The sequence below is a fragment of the Tachypleus tridentatus genome, chromosome 8 (assembly GCF_004210375.1).
Source record: "Tachypleus tridentatus isolate NWPU-2018 chromosome 8, ASM421037v1, whole genome shotgun sequence".
Taxonomy (NCBI): Eukaryota; Metazoa; Arthropoda; class Merostomata; order Xiphosura; family Limulidae; genus Tachypleus; species Tachypleus tridentatus.
In genome coordinates this window covers 86,977,839-86,995,153 of record NC_134832.1, presented here as the reverse complement: position 1 = coordinate 86,995,153, position 17,315 = coordinate 86,977,839, and the positions used below count along the sequence as shown (strand labels likewise).

The 17,315-nt window shown below is 30.2% G+C and overlaps 1 protein-coding gene across 4 annotated transcripts in view; it reads right to left on the bottom strand.

Annotated features, from left to right (window-relative positions):
- LOC143222857 (uncharacterized) overlaps nucleotides 1-17,315 on the bottom strand; it is a 36,388-nt gene that overhangs the window by 7,703 nt on the left and 11,370 nt on the right. For 3 of the 4 annotated variants that reach the window (XM_076449949.1, XM_076449951.1, XM_076449950.1), the window contains exons 2-7: nucleotides 16,379-16,511; nucleotides 15,558-15,705; nucleotides 6,525-6,739; nucleotides 5,804-5,974; nucleotides 4,850-4,948; nucleotides 4,341-4,603 (exon numbers count right to left, since the gene is read on the bottom strand). In XM_076449949.1, coding sequence (XP_076306064.1) covers nucleotides 4,341-4,603; nucleotides 4,850-4,948; nucleotides 5,804-5,974; nucleotides 6,525-6,739; nucleotides 15,558-15,705; nucleotides 16,379-16,511 — 1,029 coding nt within the window. Of the gene's footprint in view, nucleotides 1-4,340; nucleotides 4,621-4,849; nucleotides 4,949-5,803; nucleotides 5,975-6,524; nucleotides 6,740-15,557; nucleotides 15,706-16,378; nucleotides 16,512-17,315 lie in introns of those variants that run through there. The other variant, XM_076449952.1, reaches the window with a different exon arrangement.

The following is a 17,315-nucleotide window of genomic DNA, read 5'->3' as shown; positions in this document are numbered from 1 at the left end:
CAATAGGAGTGTGACACATCCTCCTCACGCGTTACTCCCTCTTTTCAATTCCACCCAACCATCACTTCAAGATTTGACAGAAATTAAACACCAGCAGTGAGAAAGAAGGGTAGAAGAGGTAATTACCATTAAGAAATGTATTTTCAGTGTACAAATGTAATAACCTCCTATAAAGTACCTTCCATCTAGTTACATAGTAGCTAGTCCTACACTAGAAATGTGGAGGGATCAAATAAATATTCAAAGAACATCTATGAAATGTGAACCCTTGTCAAGAAGAAAACACAAGAGATTGTACCATTTCAGTACTGGATTTACTCAGTATGGTAGTAAAGCAGAAATTGTTAGGAGCACATCAAAAAAAAATGAGATAAAAATTTGGAATGGTCCAACTCCACATCTTATTGAAATCTCCAGAATCACAGTACAAGAGAAGAAGGAATGTAGGGTCCCCAGCCAGGGATAGATGGTGTGAAAGCTGAAAAGAATATGCTTCTAGGTGTAGAATGACTAGTATGCAAGAGACAGTACAAGGTAGGTCAACTTCAGTCCAAAACTAGGTGGCACTGAACATGCATCTTCCAACCTGTGGTAGAAAGAGGATCTATACCATCTTCAGCTCTGAATTTAGTAGAAAATTCTGTACCAGTTGACAGAACAGGGCACTTGTACAAATACATAACCAACACCAGCCATATGGGAACATGAGATTACAACAACAGTTGAAAGGAATGTGCCATTGTGGCAGTTCACTTCAAACCTAAAACTAACCATAGCAGTTCCATTTTACAAAAAATTAGCTTCTTGGAGTAAACCTGAGTTTGTGTCAGATGAACTGCATACGTCCTGTGCAACATCATCTTCCAGACGGTACCACACAGAAGCTGGAGCACATGGATGACTGGCTGACTTCCTGAGGAACCATATACCTGGGGCAAATGAAGCTAGATCCATGCAACATCAGTCTCCAGGATGCACCACATGGAGATGAAGCACATGAGAAAAATTCCCATGACTGAGGAAGAATAAGAAATCATAATCAACACGTGAAGAATTATGTTGGTTGGTTCTGCTTGAATCCAAAACCATTCACTGTGAATCAATGTCCAGTTAATGGTATAATGAGGGATCCCAACCAGAGAGATGAACTGCAGTTTGGCAGATCTATTCTGTCTCTCTTATTATTCAACAGTGATTTACATGAAGAATCAATGCCACATATATCTCCAGAATACCACTGCCCTATTCTCTGCTGAATAGGAATTTAGTACAATCATGGAGTTGCCTCCATGGTCCACCACTCCAACAGCTAGGAACTGGTAAGTGGTACAGACTCCCATACTCCATTAGAAGGGGGAAAATGTGACAGTGGAGGCAGTGGAATGGGTGACCTCAAAATCCCTCTTTTGAAAAGCAAGATGCCCCTGATTTATTCAGTCAAAGAGATCATAGGAATGGGCAGCAATCCCCATTCACTTTACCATGAAAGTCCAGTCTGGAACAGGCATTTTGTTGAAGTAAAATATTGTGAGAAAAATCTATCAGCAGCCTTGTAGAACATCCCACTTCAATAGTGTGAATTATTGGCATTGGTTACACACACCAAGATTGGTTGTATCATCCTCTACTTGAAGACAGGTTTGATGTGATGTCTCATACAGCCCTTGTGATACTGCCCTGTACAACATTATACTCTCAGGCTCAAAAATTTGTGAATTTCCCCTAGTGTGAGAAAGGTGACAAATTTTCTGTAGGCATCCCATCTTCCCTATTTTATTCACCACCTCCTCCAATAAGTCTTTATAGCCTTCAGTCTGGTTTGGTTACAGTCATTAAGTAAAAAATCAGACCCCTCTTGTCTCACCCACCTGTTACATCCTCTCTTTCAGGATATGTTAATACTTCTTACATACATTCAATTCTGTATTATGTATAATCAATAGAAAGCCAAAGACTTCATCTATCAAATGACACATCATATTACATTTTTTTCTGAACAGAGAATTGTTAATTTATCTGTTAGTATAAGCTTTGTTGCCAAGAGAAACATAATTACTGGCTTGGATGAATTTGTAATGCCTCTTGTCACATAGTTAGAAATCCAGAATAACTGTGATAGTTAAGGAAACTGTCTGCTTTTTGTATGTTATTATTCTATGTTCTTTGGTGGATTATTTAATTCATTACTACCATTGGTGTATTAAAGTAGTGTTAAGTGTCATCAACATGAAAAAAAAAAAACTGGGTAAGTACTTTATTTCTTGTTTTTCATATTTATTATAAAAGTAAATGAAATGTAAAAATAGGGATCTCTTTGGGTTAACTTAGGTAAAATAATATAATAAAAATGTTTAACAAGGCACACATGTGAGCCTCTCATAGTAATGTAACTGAATAGCATAGCATGAGCTTCCCATTCCTCAAGAGATTTACAACTTATAATGGAACAAACAGTATCAGATATGGTTCAAAGGATAATAAAATGTAAGTATAAATATACAAATATTGTGACAAATTTAAAGCTATGCAGGATAAAAGAATGTAGTTTCATGTTACAATTAGAAGTCATTCTTAAAAAAATAAGTTAACTTATTTCAATACTTTTTTGGTGATCGTGAGGACACTCAAACTTACCACTCTTGTATTGAACTGAGGTAGAAAAAATAACAGTGAAAATATATTTTACTGAAAACAAGCATTTAAAATATATTTAGGTTTCAACAACTATGCAAATAGACTTTCATATTTCTGATATGAACAAAAGTATTTTTAATCTTAAAAAAATGAAATTAAATTGGCACATGGACTAGTCAAAACAAATACTTAATATATTCTTGGAAACATCTTTTTGTAGTTTATTAAAAATACTTCACTAAAAATATGTTTTTTCATAAGTGAAAGACTTATAATGTTTACTGAAAGTTTGTTAAATTTTGCAAAGATATACATACTATATTGAAAGATAGCAGTGTAAAAACTATAGAGACTTAAACAAGTACAAGTACAAATTGATCGAGCCCATATTCAGAGAATTAAGCTAATATTCCATAAATACTCTTTAATTATGAGAATTTCATAAAAGCTGGCAATGATAATAACCATTCAACTGTGTAATTCTTTTGGAAACTAGAGATAGAAACTGGTTTTCTAATTTTCTTGGCTTAACCAATACCTATGTATCTGCACGTGCTTACACCCTATAGTTTTGCTACTATAAATCAACAGTGTTTAATCTAAATGACTGAAAAATTAAAAACTGTCAACATTTACTCTTCGGTGAAACTGTAGAATAAATTTCAGACAAATAGCTCATATATAAAAATATATTTTTTCTTAAGTGTGTGCAAAAACATTTTAGTCAAAATTGAGTTTTGTTGAATAACTTTGCAGATGTGATTTATATTTAGACCAAATTTGATACCTAACTGTAAGTAGGTTGTAAAAAGCTATCAGTGTAAAAATGTGAAAAAAAATCCTCTTATATATGTTTTTCCATCAAATATAGTTTCTGTACTTTCAGTGCAAGAAAAAAAAACAGAAAGTTGGAGGTCTTATATCTTGTGTATTTCTTAATGGATTGCTTTGAAATTTTGTACATGAAGTAAGTGTCCAATAGAGCACATCTACAGAAAATATGTGATAGTCTGGGTTGCCACAATCCAAGCTATAGAAAGTGGAAAATTATTAAACTACCACTCCTATTAGTAACATTTGGTGTGACATGCAGATTGTTTTGGCTGCACAACACACTACAGTGTGTCACAATGAAGATACTACAGTAAAGTCACCAGACACTGTGTTTATAGATTTCTTACAATTTTGGATGTTGAAACATACTCAGGTAGACTATCAACCTTGTATACTACATGAAGTACACAAAATCATGCAGGGAAAAATTTGTGTTGTTTTACAATAAAATGATACTACAGTACTATTTTCAAGATGCAATATACATCAGATAGAAAATGATGACATGGACTTAACAATGCAGTGAGGATTCAAAATCGTTTTTATATAACATATTCAACTTCTATAGAAGATAATCAGTAATTGTAGTCTCATGAAAATTACCTTAACTGAAATGCAAAATACAATGTGGATTTGTACAATATCTGCAAACTTTTTTACTGCCAGTTGTACAAATAGCCTAAAAGGCAATATGCTTTCTTCATAGTAAACAGAATTTCAAACTTAAAGGCAGTACTCTAAAGGAGTACATATATGTATTCATGGCAATGACTTGAAGTTAATCAAATAGGAATATTGTCTTTATATTAGAAAACTACCACATATTAAAGTATGTGTAATCTTCTTATTATACAATTTTTATCATAACTTACTCTGGAAGAGTTGGTTTGGATATAATATCAGGAGATGTGGTGGTCGTCATGGAGCTGTCTGTATAGTTTTTCTCCCAGTCAAACGGATCACTGTTTCTCACACCTCTACGTTTCATGGATCTTTCAAAAAGTCCAGCCAGCATGGTATAATCTGGACATTGGTAGTAGTCTAGGTTCACTATGTGGTCCAAAAACTGAGAAAAATCTGATGGCAGTTGTTTTAAAAGTAACTGATGATCATATTTTTCTTTCATCACACCAACCTGAGAGAGAGTACAAGCTGAGGATGAAAGATTTTGTAATTCTTTTAAAATACTGTTATAAAAGAGAATATATATAAGCATAGTTCTATCACTTATCCCACCTTAATTACCAGTGATTCATAATTACAATACATATTGTTCAGTATTTACTACGCAGAAGTCTAGAGTGAAGTCATATACATTTATGATCTCAATGTGAATTATTCTAGTTACATTATATACCTATTATAAAGTTTTCTGACTTACCTGCTCCTTATCTTTAATTTTTCTCCAAGGTAGTTGTCCATTCACAAATTCCACTATCATATAAAATAATGACCACAAATCATCATGACGACCCATCTCCTGCCAAAGGAAAGAACTAACAGTATTAATAGAAGAAAAAAGAAAATACAACAAAAATAATTTAAAATTCGAACATCTAAAACCAAATACAGTTTTAAAGTATTTAAAAGACTCAGGTATTCTCAACCACAGGTTGTAATTTCAAATGAGTTAAAATAACACAAATACATCATCAACCCTTGTGTGTAATATTTTAACATGCAGTCATGTGTAGTGCTATTTGTTACTCTTGAAGCATGTTGGAATAGATTTGTTGAAATAAAAGTCTGAAGATTACCCATATGTTACTTAACTATATATGTAAATATCTCACATCATTAACCTGATTCAAACTGTTATTTAAAACTAGATGGAATACCCATCCTTAGGATGGGAGTTATATAAATTCATGATTAATGAAAGATTATCATAGAACATTGAAAGTTGCTTCCCTTATATGTAACTACTAAAAATACAAAAATGCCTATAAAAACTGCCAAACTCAAAATGTGAAACTTTGTGTTTGCATATATTGCTGCATGGACTCAACCAACCTTCATGCCAGATTTGGTGAAGATCCATCCACACTCTGTGAAGTAGTTATATGGATATAAAACAAACAATATTATATTTATAGAGATATTACATGAAAGAAAACGGAAAAACACAAAAGTATTATAAAAACCTTTACAAATTTCAGAAAACAAAATTTACTTATAAGAGAGAAGTAAAATGTATATAAAATAAGAAAAAAACCGTGAAGTAAAAAAAGTCTATTTATAAAATCATGGAAATGCAATATAAAAGGAAAAATCAATTTATATATGTAAATCACAAACAAATACATTTTACAAATAGAAGACTTCAATTTCTTACTTTGTTTTTATGTGCATTGATGGAAGCATATCGAACAGTTCCTCTGAAACCAGCTGCCACTCGAGGAGAACGCACCTCCCCAGATGCTGTTACGTATTGTCTAGCCAATCCAAAATCTAGCATGTATACTTTTCGACATGTCTGAGATTGATGTCCCATTGCAAAGTTAGACTGTTGAATTGAACATACTTTAAATATATGACTTACTTAAAACTACATAAAAACACAAAGAAAAAAGTAAAATTTGCTGACTTTCGAATGTTAATAAAATTTTTGACCCAAGTTATGAAAAGATTTGACAATGAAAGTTGAATTTTTAGTTCAGTGCTTGTTACTATCAAAAGTAATACAGAGAAATATCACTTATTATTAAACAATTTCTGGAATAAATATTTCACATTTCATAAATTTATAATAATAAGGGAAAATTACTACTTGAACTAATTTCAAGCAACTTATAAAGATAATTTCTTTAAATCATATTGCAGTATAAATACTAATGATCACTACATGAGATACAACATTTCAGAAACTATAGAAAATCTGTGTTTGTACATATATAAAAATGCCATTGTTGTCTAAAAACTTAAATTTTAAGAATTTTATAATTAGAAACAATAACGTCCACATTACACCCTAATTTCTACATATATAATAGCAATCCAAAATGAATCTCATAAAAAAATAGTAGTATCGATGCCAAAACACCAGAAGCACATACAGGCTTAATATCTCTGTGAAGAAATCCAAGTTCATGTATAGTTTCCATGGCTCTTAAAATCTGCATACCCAAACGAAGGGTGGTACTCAAACTGAAAGCTCCACGGGGCTGGCTCCGTCTAAGTTCTGCCAGGTTTCTTCCTTGAAGCTGCATCACTACATAGTTGAAGCGATCATTGCGTCCACAGCCAATGAATCTGCATACGTGATCTTTGCCTGTTATTTAAACCAACAATTAATTATTTGATATAACTTGAAATCTAAACAAAGATACGTCTACATTGATTCAAAATGTGCATTCCTAATAACCTTATTTACTAATATCCAAAGGGGATCAGTTCCTTCCATTCCTCAACTACAATCACCATTTGCAATAGTTTTGGTAAAATAGTTGGTAGTAATGAAGCTGGAGAGAAATAAAATTAAAATTATTAATAAATAGAAGTAGTTGTAAAATATAAATAGGTTATTTATATGAGATAATGTTTTTTCTGGCCTGTTTGTTTCATGTGTTGCCTGTCTATGCATACACTCTCTCTTAAACAAGGTTAAAACTAATTTCAATATTTGAACTATTGTAAAATTTAACCTTAATGCAAATAACTAACACACACATCCTTTGAAGTTAATTTTCTTTTGCACAATACAGTGGTACAAAATAAATAATGTTTAGACTTTTTCAACTTGATTACTCAACACTACATCTTGTTGTTATACACCTTTCTATATATGAAATCTACATTAAAATATTGGTAATTCTGATGTAAGTTTAGTATGTACAAAGATTCAGAGAAAGTAATTTATTTTTAGCCCAGCAGCACTGAAATAGCAACTTATATTTGGCCTAGCTAATTCAAAAGTAATTTTCACAAGGGAAGTGGGTCAAACACTATTTTAATCAGAACAAATAGAATACACATCAAACCTTTGAAGAATAGCCTACATGTAATGCTAGGCATTTAAGGCCCTTAAAATCCTCAGGGTCAAAAACTTCCCATTTTAGATAGTGAAATAGGTCAAGGCAAATGAATAAAATGTATAAGCAATTTGAATGCCAAAATATTCTCATGATATGGCTATTCTTTCCGAGTTAAAGCTTAATTAGTCTTCAAACACTCCAGAGTTAGGCTTCTTTTACCTACATATTTGTTTTTAAATTTTTATAGAAGCCATGTGTTTCTTTGTCTCAGGATATTGGACCTAAGCCAAAATACATCAGTATACTAGTAGAAACTTAATCTAACCTCTTACTTTAAAAGTTTTGTTCAAAACTGTCTCTTAATAATCTAAACTTCCTGGTTTACAAAGAAGTAAAATATTCTATACATTATACAGTGAACATTTCAAGCAGTTAAGGCATTTACAGTTTAACTTTCATAAAAATCACAGATTTGTTCTTCCAATATTTTTAATGAAAATATTGATTTCTTCAATTACAATAAAATATTAAATGGACATAATATTTGATGGAACTTACAAAACTCTTATCATTCTTAAAGCACTTTACTGCACATCTTTTTACATAAAGTAATTTCTGAACACTTTCTAACTGCATGTTTTTAAGATGACTGTGTATTTTCGTTTTGAGTTTTATTTATTTGCAAAATACTGGGTCACCAAGTAAACTTATTTAAAAAAAAATACATAGATAAAGAATTTCACAGTATGTAGATAAAGAGGGTGAATTGTTACAAAATGGAAAACACTTTCCATTTTGATGTGGAACTAAAGATGGTTATACAGAACTTCTTAAAAGGAGAATGGGACCAATAAGTCAATTCCTCAGCAAATGGAGGCTTGCTTAAGCAAAAAATGTAATAAATCCATGCTTTGGACAAACATAAATGCAAGGAAATAACATTAAAAAAGACAGTTATGGAAAATTTAATTTCAGAAAATCCTTAAATGGAAGGCTTAGTTAGAGAGCAATAATGTGAGTTAGATAAGCATTATTTTGGAGAAGACTAAAAATAGAACAAAGAATAGGGATCTGCAAAGTGACTGACTATTCATGCTTCTGTTGCCTAGAAACAGAAAACATTATAGTGATCTTACTTTGTGCAAGGTGTGAACATTAAATCATCCAATGAACTCCAGAGATAAAACAACAAGCACTTCTTCAATGTTAATAAATAATATAAAACTATGTATTTCTTAACAACAGTTTCATATGCTTTATCATATCACCTTATTGATATTTAAGTTATATGCTAAAATGAATGTCTTTAATAATACTTGAAACTTATATTAATATAATTATTTGACATAAGCTGAAGTCAAAATAAGTTACAAATAAGAATATATCACTTTCAATAGACCAATCATTTTATTTTCTTTATTGAACAGATATTTTGTATCAAATGATTCTTGTATAATTCTACACAAAATATTTAGTGTACTTTGATGAGTGTTCATTTATTTAACAAATTCCAGCAGTTCGGAGTCAATACAATGAAGTTACTTACATGTAACCAGGATACACTCAACTAAGAAATATCAATATGACTGGAATTATAGTACATTAATTTCTATATACACCATACAGCTTTAAATACTTTTTAAAATGTTCATGAATGAGTAATATTGTTAATATTTTACAACAGTCAGTTGAACTATGCTTTGCCTATGTTTTAGTTTCTTAATTTTAATCTGTTTCAGCTTATTAGAATTTAACCTATAATGACACTTTCAAATTTCAGAGGTGAAAACAGTTGTTTTCTTTCTATTGCTGGTGGTAAATCATTTGTAACAAGATAGAATTTGAGGCAACTAAATATAAGAAATACATATTAAAACCTCATTGCAGTTTAAATTTCATGAAGTTCAAAAAGTGCCTTATAACAGATCATATGCCTACGAAATACTGGCACGTTAGAAATTTTGTATTAATAGTAAAAAAAATTACGAACTGTGTTCCTTAAAAAAAACATATTATGTTCCCTTATTGAAACTATACAATTAATTTGGTTCATCCTTTAGCTCCTATAGTACAGGGAAAATATCTTACAAAAAATCTCTCTGTCTCATTGTACAATACAGGCAAACACAAAGCAAGAACCTAAACTCTTAGCTTACACTTGAAAAGCTGCCTTTGTGCCAAGACAAGAAGTACTACAGAAACTCTGGTTTCTTTATCTGGCAGTATCTCAACAGCCTTGAGGCTGACCTACAGCATGAACAGTTACACTGATGTGGGCTGAGAAGGGCTACATAAATACATCAAAGCTGTTTACCACACTTACAATTTTAGTAAAGTACATGTATGGATAACAGACACTAAAATATACTGATATTATAAACTACAGAGTTGGATTTTAGCCAAGTTATAATGGTTAGATGGTCATAAGAGAGAGATCAAGTGCATGTATAAAAAAATCATAAAGCAGACAGGAAATAAAAAACTTTATTTTTAGAAAATCATCAGTGAAAGTAATTAAACATTAAAAAAGATTACCAATAAACTTGTCATGAAATAACAAAATATCCCCAGAAGCTACAAGAACATGTGGTTTACTAAAATATATATGGTAATAACTTTTGCAGCTTAAGCAACTCTTATCAATCAAGGACTGTTTCTCTGCATATGTATTATTCACTTTGTAATTGAAACTAAGACATAATTTTAAAAAATTACAGTATATATGTACATAAGATAGTAAATTTATATCTTTATACACACACACACACACTTGTATATATACACACGTAATACTTAAGCAGCATTAGCTTTGACTTAAAAAATGGGGAGGCATTTCCTTTTACTTATAATTCACTTATATTGTGAAAGTTTTAAACAGTGAGCAAATTCTTTAATTAATCATCATAACAATTCCCCTTTCTGTTCATAATGCTTTCTGAAAAAAAATAACCAAAAGGTGTAAACTATTGTTACTTGCTAATTGGAGTACTACTAAAAAACTTATATGTTAATAAGTATATATTGTATGATGATAATAATGCTGCTAGTTTATCCAGTAACCATAATCAAGCTTGTTATTAATACTACAAAATCATGTGAAAAATTGATTCTATACCACCTAGGACATTACACATGTCATCAACCTCATTGCTGTTTATGATATTAAACAAGCAATAATTCTATTTCACCTTTTTATATCTCATGAACTGAGTTAGTTTATAACACTGAAACAAAATGACAGAACTGCACTTCACTTTGCATGTTTTGTGAGCTAGATACATGAAGAGCTTTTACATGGGTTATATATTAGTTTGCATAATTTATTCATACTTATATATAGATTCAAATATCAATTTATTTTTACAGTAATGTTTACTTTAAATAAGGATCAACTTTAAAAGTTGTTTCAGTATACAAACAAATCAAGGTATAATACCAAATGTTCAGGAACACTGTTAAAAAACACTAGAACTAAAATATAGAAATGTACAAAGGAAATATAATCACAATTTAAAAATAACTCTCAAGAGTTCTCTAGAATTTTACAGAAATTATGGGATTGTATCAATGATGTTCTAATAAGAACAACAGATTACTATAATATTTATTTTTCAAAGTGTAGGTATGCATCATTTTGAAAACACAGAAAGTTCAATGTGTTCTCTTTTTATTTATTTTTTGTTAAGTTTTAATGTGGGAGAGTGTATTCATGTAGAGAAAGTTATATTTAGCCTTGTTACAATGAACCCAGTGCTGAACAGACCAAGGCTATGCTAGCAGGAAACGTTGGCAGTAGGCCAAACAAATTTAATTCCAAATGGTGTCTTTAAGTTCAAGAGTGGGTTCTTTGACCAATATTATAACAACTATATCCTTACTACTGAAATAACACATTAAGTCACAGGTTGTACTGGGTTAAGTTCAACTGAATATTTTTAAACTCAAGAGATTCCATATTGCTCATTAACAGCATGAAAAATCTTTTCCTTGAAACAAAGAAAAAAAAAACAAATAAACAAAGAGTAAACTTAAATGCTTAACATCAAGTTTGAACTATTATTAATCCTAAATTGAGAATTTTATCTAAGCTGAATCAAGCAGAATATGACAAGCCCTCACATACTAAAAATTAATTTTTCTAAATAAATGGAAAAGTGAAATTGGTTCTTTAAAAGTGGAATATACAATAAAGTTAATAAATCATCAGGGAAAAGGTTAAGAAGGATTAGCCATTTAACCAGACAGAGAATCAGTCATCACAATGTTGAAAAACATCCAATACATTTGTAATGAATGTCACATCATAAATTCAATTTTAAAATGGAGAAATACACATATGTATAATAAGTGCAACTATGTTTGTCATTCAAACCCAAATTTCAGGAAGCAGCCTTATTTCAACCTTAAAGGGACAGTGACATCTCAACAATTGTATACTCTCAAAAATCACTGATCAGGATAAGATCAAGTGCCAAAACTAAGCCCACTCACGTGCACCTATTATGCATAGTTAACTAACTACTACTGTAAAATCATAACATACAGTACTGGCAACATTATCTGTGTATGTTAAGAAATGTAAGAAAACTAAATTTTGTTCCTTCCACCTGACTGTCAAATACTGTTCTTTTCATTAAATTTCTTTTTAAAATGAAACAGATTGGAATACATTTTCAACCCAACAGACTTGGAAAGTGATAATCCTACTAAGTAGAAATTAGGCAACACAGAACATTAAGTTTTGTTTCTATGCTTTGTTGCTTTTAACCAACACCCAATACTACTTCAAAATTAACAATTGCATATACATTTTGTTTTCTCTCTATACTTTTAAAATAAATATTTAAAACTGTTCTTCTAAAGAGGCATTAAACAGACATGTGAGTTAAGTTTACAAACAGCTAGCCTAAAAAGTAGGCAAAACAGCATAATGTTAAACTAACTTTACAATCAACAATCAAGTTTTTAAATTTCAATGAATCAGTGAGTTTACACTTCATTGTTTGTTAGATTTTTGTTGCTTGTCATTTTACAATTAAGTTCAATGTTGTCAACAAACCTTGCTTTATTAACATAATGAATTAATATAATACAATGTTAGTTTACTTCTAAACTGAGTAATGGGTGAGTGTGGTAAAAGGAGATTTGGTTTAAGAAAATTACTAAGATCTTATAAGAAAAATAATATTGTAAACTAATATGTCAAATATTGGTATAAAACTACCATATAAATACAGACAGACATCTTGTATGTTTTAAACATTATGGTTCTGCAAAATAAAAGTATTTCCATGTTGTTTTGTTGATGTTTTTCTGTTTTTCAGATAACTTGAAGAGATAATTTTATGCTTAATGGGTCCATTTATTTTTTCAATCTTGGATGTTTTCAGTTTTTAATCAACTAATTTATTGCAACTGTGACAATATAATTGTCATTAGCTTGTCTCCACTGTGATATCTTTAGAAGCTAGCGGCACTTTGGGATTTTTTTTTTTAAGCTCTACACAAATCAATCCTTACACTGGAGTTATGCCAGTTTTTAACAGATAGAGTTACCCAGGGTGCTGGGATAACCTCTAAAGGGCTCTGGTGACAATCAAGTATTGTATTTTTAGATGTAAAAGCATCCACTCTGAAATCCAATGATAGATACACTTAATTTCAAATTTGGTATGGCAAGTTCCATAGTATCGACCATAAAGAATCTCATGACTTTGTGACTTCATTAATTACAATAACTTCTTCACGAATATTTGCTTTTACATCTTACATTTTATAAAGCTACATTTCTGGTTCAATGCCAACTGGATGGATGAAGGTAAATCTTTTCTCATTTAAAATACCACTGCTTGAGGCAAAGTTACATTACAGCAGTTTACTTGTGGTTCAAAAAGTACTTCACTTTGAGAAGTCTTTGGTGCTTTCTGATACACTGAATATATGGACATCAATGACAGAAACAACAATCCAACAAAGATTAAAAAACACAGAAGCACATTAATCACGGTTAGCAAACTGAACCAGATGAAGAGAAACAAAAGTAAGAAATTTACAATTTACTTATAACAATATTTAACTTAGTAAACTAAGAAAAAAGCCAACAGAAACTAATGACTTCAACATTACCCGGCAGGAATAAGATACTTAAAGAAGTCCAACAAAGACTAATAACTAAAAATTACATAACAAGTAAATTAATGTGAAAACTAACAGAAACTAGTAATTAAAAGCAATTACTTAACAAGAATTAGCAACATGAAAACCAACAAATTAGTAACTAAAAATTATGTAACAAAAGACACCAACATTTAATTATTATGTCCAAAGTAGCACATCATTCATCTTGTGTGTATTTATCTAGTAAACTTCTCAGTACAAGAAAAAAACAACTAATACTCCAAAAAGAAGTTCTGTAAATGTATTAGAGCAATAAGGTTTGCTATATTTTTCTGTACAATTTTCTGAGAAAGTAATTTACTTCCATGAAAATTTATTGAAATAATGAAAATTTTATTAACTCCATAAACACATATGTAGTAATTTAGGTAGAGTTACAAGCACAATAATCTTTAGTTTTACAGCCAATACTGTGAAATAGTCATAGTTAATACTCAGATATTTTAAAGATGATTTTAAATGACAATTTTTATAGCCACCATTTTGTTTTATCACAATCCATACATTAATTACTACTGTACTTAATAATATATACTCTAGATTTTCCAGTTAAGTTGTTTTTGTGCAATGCAGTAACTTTTGGCAATGCAGGACAAAAGCAGCTTGATTCTTGCATTTAAAATAAAGAATCAGAGATGTCATCAACGAGTATTATATAAATGTTCTGAGATGTTATCAACGAGTATTATATAAATGTTCTGAGAAGAGTAATTTGCTTTCCTTGATAATTTATAGAGAATAATTTATAGCTCCTGTAGTATTTATTAAAATGGAGCACTGCAATATGAAGGCCATTAGACTAGTAACTACAAACTTACTTAACAAGAATAAGGAAGATGAAGAACTTATGAGATCTATTAACTTAATTCATACCAGAAAGAACTGGCAATATGAGAAAACTGAAACAAAATTAATAACCTAAACAACATTAATAAAAATTAGACAAAAATAATAAGTTACATCTTTGGAAAGATTACAGACAATTCATCAAACATTCTAATTAAACAACAGTTATTGAAGCTAAAAGTTTGTGAATAATCACCTAATTATAACTAATTTAATAACTACATATAACTATTTGTCATATGCCCTTATTACCATATCATTATATGGTAACCTGCATATTAATTCTTATTTTTAAAGCAACATAAATGTTTTCAGAAACAGAATGCATGTATCTAAAATTAATTTATACTTTACTAATTATACACTCAGTTCTATTGGAGAATATTAGTTACTTTATCTCCCTAAATATTCCATTTCAGGAAATATTTAGTAAATTAATTAGAAAGAATTAGCAATATGAGAAACTAACAAACATTTTCTATTTTTCCACATTTTCATACTAGAGTTGAAACTAAAAATATTAATTTATAATAGTTGTAAAAATAAATAATTCTCTAATGTTTTCACAAGCATTATTATTACATTATTGGATATTTAATTACTTTAAAGGAGCTATTAACTTGGTATTAAGCATAAACAAAACAATAAATATATTTTTATTTAGGCTGAGGAAAGTATATAAGCACTAAGTCTGAAATGCCTGGGCTTCAAGTTGAGTTTGCATGTGAAACTAAGTCTTAGAAGCACAGAAGGAAGACAACCTATAATGTTTAAAAATGCACATATTATTGTCCAAAGAAGTGCTTATTTTTCTCTTGTGATTCTATAAAATAACTATTTGCTTTGTAGAATCTTTAGTTCAGCACTTGGTAGTGGCATCACGAATATAAATCTTTCAATACAACTATCATCTTAGATTTTACTTAATTACTATGTATTTACATGTTCCAATTAAACTAATATTGTTCTTCAATATTTATAATCCAGTTTCTAGTTGAAATATCACTAATACCAATCCTCTAGTACACACAGTGAACACTTTGAAAATATTTAATATATCACTCGACACCTTAGTTTTCCTCTTGAATTTACCTTGGAGTTTTTTCAGTACAGCCACCTCCATTTTTAACACCTGTTTTGCTTGCTTTGCTGACTCTAGTTTTAGTGCTACTAATTCTTTATTAACCAGATCAAGACCTTCATAGATCTCTCCAAAACCACCTCCTCCAATCTTCTTCACCTTGAAAACAAATGAAGAATAGTATGAGTACAATAACACTACACATCCAATACTTACTTAAAAAATTGATTATTTTGCATTAGCTTTAATGGTTATCAACAGATTCTTCTTAGTTTAATGTTAATTCTCTTGAAACAGTTGAGTATACTATAAATGTAAAATGACTTTTAGATGTACTACACTCACTACACCTGAACAACATTGATATTGTGATGTGTCTTTGAGCTTAAAAATTTCAAGATGGTGTTCAAGCTCAAACCTGAACAACCTCAGTATAGCTCTATGACTATAAATGAAATGTAATATTTAACAAATAAAATAGTTCAGTTACATTAATCATAAAAAAGAATAACACCTATGAATATGGCATTTAAGTGCATTGTCCTGTGACCTCAGTACATAAACTCTGACCACAATATTATATGTATCAACCAGGAAAGTTAGAATTTTAAAAGCAATAATTACTGATACAAATGCATTTCTCAGTTACCTTTGTTAGTCTTGTTAAAATGTAACATGTAAAAGCTAGTAGATATAAATTAAAATATAATGAAACACTGCCTTGTATGTTGAAGCTCAAAATGAAGAGCAAAAATATAAGATAGCCTATTATACTTTTAATAGGTACACACTCTGACAAACAGTTTAATAGCAAAGACCAACATTTACGTACCACTTTCCATCTTTCTTTTACTACATGACCTGGTTGTAGCAAGTCTTCACTCGTCATAGTGATGGGACTGCTTGAGCAGTTCTCATCCTTCTCATCTTCATCATAAGCAGAGCCATCATCATAACAAATGTATCTAAGAACAAATAGCAATTCATTAGGCTTTACTCTGCTGAAAACATGATTGCCCTCTGAATACATATCATTACTCATCCTTGAAGTAAGCACAAGACACAGTTGTGTAACACACAGCTTAGAATTAATATTTTCATAAGTTAATCTTCTTCAGAAATACAGTTAATATTTCTTCCACTTGGAAGATTAGACTAGAAACAAAACCATTTCTTCTTTTCCTTTCAAACTTTTTATCTTGACTTGGTAAGACAATTATTTTTATTTAAAATACAAAAAAGATGCTTAATATTACATGTATGCCAACAAACCTTTTAAAAACATGTTTATATAATGTCCATAATCCCTCATGAAAATGCTTAATACTATGTTCACAAATCTGACCACATTGCTGTTTGTGTTACTGTCCATGAAGAAACTGGTTATTGTTTGTTTAAATATTTTAAAACAGTAGGTTAATGTGTAACAATGTTCAAAACATTCATAAAATTTTGTCTTCCAGTTTCCAGAAAAAAAAAAAAAAACTTCTGACTAATACAGAAGTGTATTACAATACAATTGTAATACAATCCAAACACAGAATTTTCAGTTCTCATATAGTTCATCATCATTGTTATTGCAATAGCTTTAACTTCTACACAGTATCCAGGGTTTTAACATTCAACAAATAAATATGGTTGTAAGGGTTGGCAAGATAATCCATCTGCATTACTGTGTTGCTTCATTGAACAACGTTATATAATGAAGTTGTACTCTTATAACATTTTTTGTCCAAAATGTAATCATGCCTTCTGAATTTTTAAAATTA